The following is a 3,650-nucleotide window of genomic DNA, read 5'->3' as shown; positions in this document are numbered from 1 at the left end:
AATCTATCTTTCTTTACCACTTTATCTATGATACTTGAACTGTTATTTTTGTTACACAATAGTCAGTAAGTCATTATGTGTTTTATTAGTTACATTTTATAATTTAATCTGTCTTTCTTACCAATTTATCTATGATACTTGAACTCTTATTTTTATTACACAATAGTTGGTAAGTCATAATGTGTAATATTGGTTACATTATCATAATTTAATCTGTCTTTCTCTACCAATCAATGATACTTAAACTGTAATTTTAATACACAATAGGAGGTAAGTCATAATGTGTATTATTGGTTACATTTTTATAAATTATCCTGTCTTTCTCTACCAATCAATCTGTTATTTTTATAAAAACAATAGGAGGTAAGTCATAATGTGTATTATTGGTTACATTTTTATAGTTTAATCTGTCTTTCTCTACCAATCAATGATACTTGAACTGTTATTTTTATTACACAATAGAGAGTAAGTCATAATGTGTATTATTGGTTGCATTTTGTAATTTAATCTGTCTTTGTCTACCAATCAACGATACTTGAACTGTTATTTTTATTACACAATAGAGAGTAAGTCATAATGTGTATTATTGGTAAAATTTTTATAATTTAATCTATCTTTCTCTACCAACCTATGATACTTGAACTGTTACTTTTATTACACAATAGACAGTAAGTCATAATGTGTATTATTGGTCACATTTTATAATTTAATCTTTCTTTCTCTACTAATCCATAATACTTGAACTGTTATTTTTATTACACAATAGCCAGTAAGTCATAATGTGTATTATTGGTTACATTTTATAATTTAATCTGTCTTTACCAATCAATGATAATTGAACTGTTATTTTTATCACAATAGAATGTAAGTCATAATGTGTATCATTGATTGCATCTATATTTAAATAACTCATGATGTTTTTTACATTTTTTTCTATGATTCAATCTTTCTACGATTCAAAATCTATACTTTATTTTAATTATCTACACTTGTTACATAATAGAGAGTAAGTTGTTTTGAATGATGCATGCCATTAATATTAGTATAGTATCTACAAGATGATACTATTTATGCCAGTACACAATCAAGTGTAATAGAAGATCAATCCATAAAACAAGAATCAGGTACAGGTAGACTATTTATTGTAAGATCAATTTATATGATATGCATGGACAGCCAAATTAGCTACTAAAATTCTATTTTATAGGCAATGAAGGTGAGCTAGCACAAGGTCAATTGGCAAGAGATAGTCAGCAATCAGGTATATAGACCATTATTACATGCACAGTTTTTGTTTAGCTGATTCAGCTTAATTTTGTTCCTATGATTCCAATTAGACTTGTTATTTTGATTACCATAGATAAATTAGCAAGAGACAATGATTCAGCAAGAAAAGGTGATCAAACAGGTATGTTATATTTAAAATAGGTCATTTTTATATAAGCTTAAAGGTGATGTACATGTTGCTGGAAGCAAGTCATTTTTAATTCAAAATAATCTTCCTCAATTACTCAATTGGGAAGAGTATGGTTTGAGGATAACAGTACCAGAAGGAGCTGTTTCACCTTCTGAAATCAATGAAGTATCCATTACTGCTCTTGTTAGTGGAGAGTTTATATTACCAGAGGATTCTGAGCTAGTCAGTGTTGTGTACATTATAACTGTCTCCAAGCCTCTACTGAAACCAGTACTGCTAGAGATACAGCATTGTGTTTCAATTGAAACACCATCTCACGCTAGTTACCTCAGTTTTGTTACTTCCCCTAGTAACCAATGTCCTTTTGATTTTCAGCCAGTTAATAAAGGAAGTTTTCCAGTTGGTTCTCGGTATGGCAGTTTACTCATCTCTGAATTTTCTTCATGGGCCATTGTCCAAACCATTAAGGAATGGTTTAAAAAGTTACGTCACTCAAGTCGTCAGACCACATCTGATGCATGTGTTACAATACCACTCTCTTCTCCAACATTGCCTCCATCACCACACTCTTTGACTGGTACTGATAAAAGCACTTCAACAGATGTAGAAACTGAAAGCCATTCGACACAAAGCATGTCTTATAACTAACTTGATTTTATATTTTAGAATTATTTAGATATAGATGTATTGCCTGCCTCATGGTTTTACTTTGCTCAGCCACTGTATGAGAATAAAAGCCCTGGAAAAAAATGGCTGCTGATATTTCTATTTGGTAAAGATCTTAATGCATTAATAAAGGTATTTTAGTTGTGCTCTATTACAATAATTATAAATCTTTGGCTTTGTTTAGTACATGAATAAAAAGTTCAAGAGAGCAGAGAGTGATCAAGAGTTTTCTTTTCAGTTTGAGAGATCTAATGGATTCCTTGAGATACACACTGACACAGATAAGTGCAGTGAAGGTTGGTCAATAAGTCCTCATCTGGGAAACCCCACCAATGAAGAGTCAATGGAAAACCCCACCAAAGTTAGTGTTTGTATAAAGTAATTAGTGACATGCTTTCTTAGGTAACTAAAGTTAGTCAGAGTACAATTGATGCATATGGACGAATGAATCCTCCATGTTTTCCTCAATGCCGTTTCACAATCACTGCTACTACTGGTAGCAATACTAATCCTGAATTAAGGCATCCTGTAACATTCAAGGGGATCATATCTGAAAATAAAGTCTTTTTAATTGTATTATCAATGGGTATGAAGAGGAATGTGTCATAATTATAATTTACATTGTTAATTTTAGGTGATCATTTAATGCAAGATTCTGTCAAACAGAGCTGTTCAACACAGCAATCTCAAACAGATCCTAAGGAAGTTTTTAGAGAACAATATGGTGCCCTGTTTGATCTTATGACACCTGAAAATATAGCAGCTATTGCTAATAAGCTCTATTCCAAAAGGCTCATTACTGATGACACTTTGCAAGACTGCATGACCGATGCAAGAAGACCAGCTGACAGGGCACATTCTTTGCTCAATGCTCTTCGTGTCACTATTGATCAACCTGGTGTGCTGAAAAAGTTGATTCAAGTCTTGAAAAATAATGAAGCATTCAGATCTATAGCAGAAGAGATGGAACGTGACATTTGACATTGTTTAAAGTAAATTAGACTATGGTAATTTTTACTTGGACTTTTAGTTTTGTTTCTTTTAATTTACTTTACTTTTACCCAGAGATTTAATAAACATATAACGCATAATAAATCCAATTATTATGATGGATACTACTGACCCAAGTAGCATCATTATAGCATTATGATAGTCTATAGTCTAACAAGGAGTCATGGATAACAGCTATTGATCCTAATAGTATTAACAAGGCTCACTACAAAAAACAAAGTGTCAAACAATTGTATGGATATGCTGCTATGAATACATTATAAGAGCTCTACTATAACAGTTAGTATTGCAATGAATGATAAAATCAATCCCATGGCAGGAATTGTCCCACTGGCTCCATTAGAGCCACAGCACACAACTGAACAATTTGACAATATAGTCTGAACTCATTAGAAACATCAATTTCATTCTTTCCTTGTACTTTATTGCATGACGGCGATTGAAGAAAAATGACCATCGCTTTAACAAAATGCTGACAATTGTTAGTGAATACATTGTATTTCCTTGTCCATGAGTTAGTGACTCTACAGCATCTTTATAACTACAATAGCTGCTT

At 31.9% G+C, this 3,650-nt stretch overlaps 1 protein-coding gene across 1 annotated transcript; it reads left to right on the top strand.

Annotated features, from left to right (window-relative positions):
- Positions 1–1,048: 1,048 nt before the first annotated feature.
- On the top strand, positions 1,049–3,181 carry LOC109588620 (uncharacterized; the record flags this gene model as incomplete). The annotated part of the gene is made up of 8 exons (XM_020004769.1): positions 1,049–1,124; positions 1,208–1,261; positions 1,361–1,408; positions 1,452–2,048; positions 2,094–2,215; positions 2,268–2,444; positions 2,486–2,669; positions 2,718–3,181. Coding segments are annotated over 8 exons (1,605 nt in total), but the record flags the coding sequence as incomplete, so codon positions are not given.
- Between the last annotated feature and the right edge of the window lie 469 nt (positions 3,182–3,650).

This window comes from Amphimedon queenslandica, unplaced genomic scaffold, assembly GCF_000090795.2.
Source record: "Amphimedon queenslandica unplaced genomic scaffold, v1.1 AMPQUscaffold_11973, whole genome shotgun sequence".
Lineage (NCBI taxonomy): Eukaryota > Metazoa > Porifera > Demospongiae > Haplosclerida > Niphatidae > Amphimedon > Amphimedon queenslandica.
The sequence above is the reverse complement of the archived record's forward strand: the minus strand, read 5'-3'. Positions and strand labels throughout refer to the sequence as shown.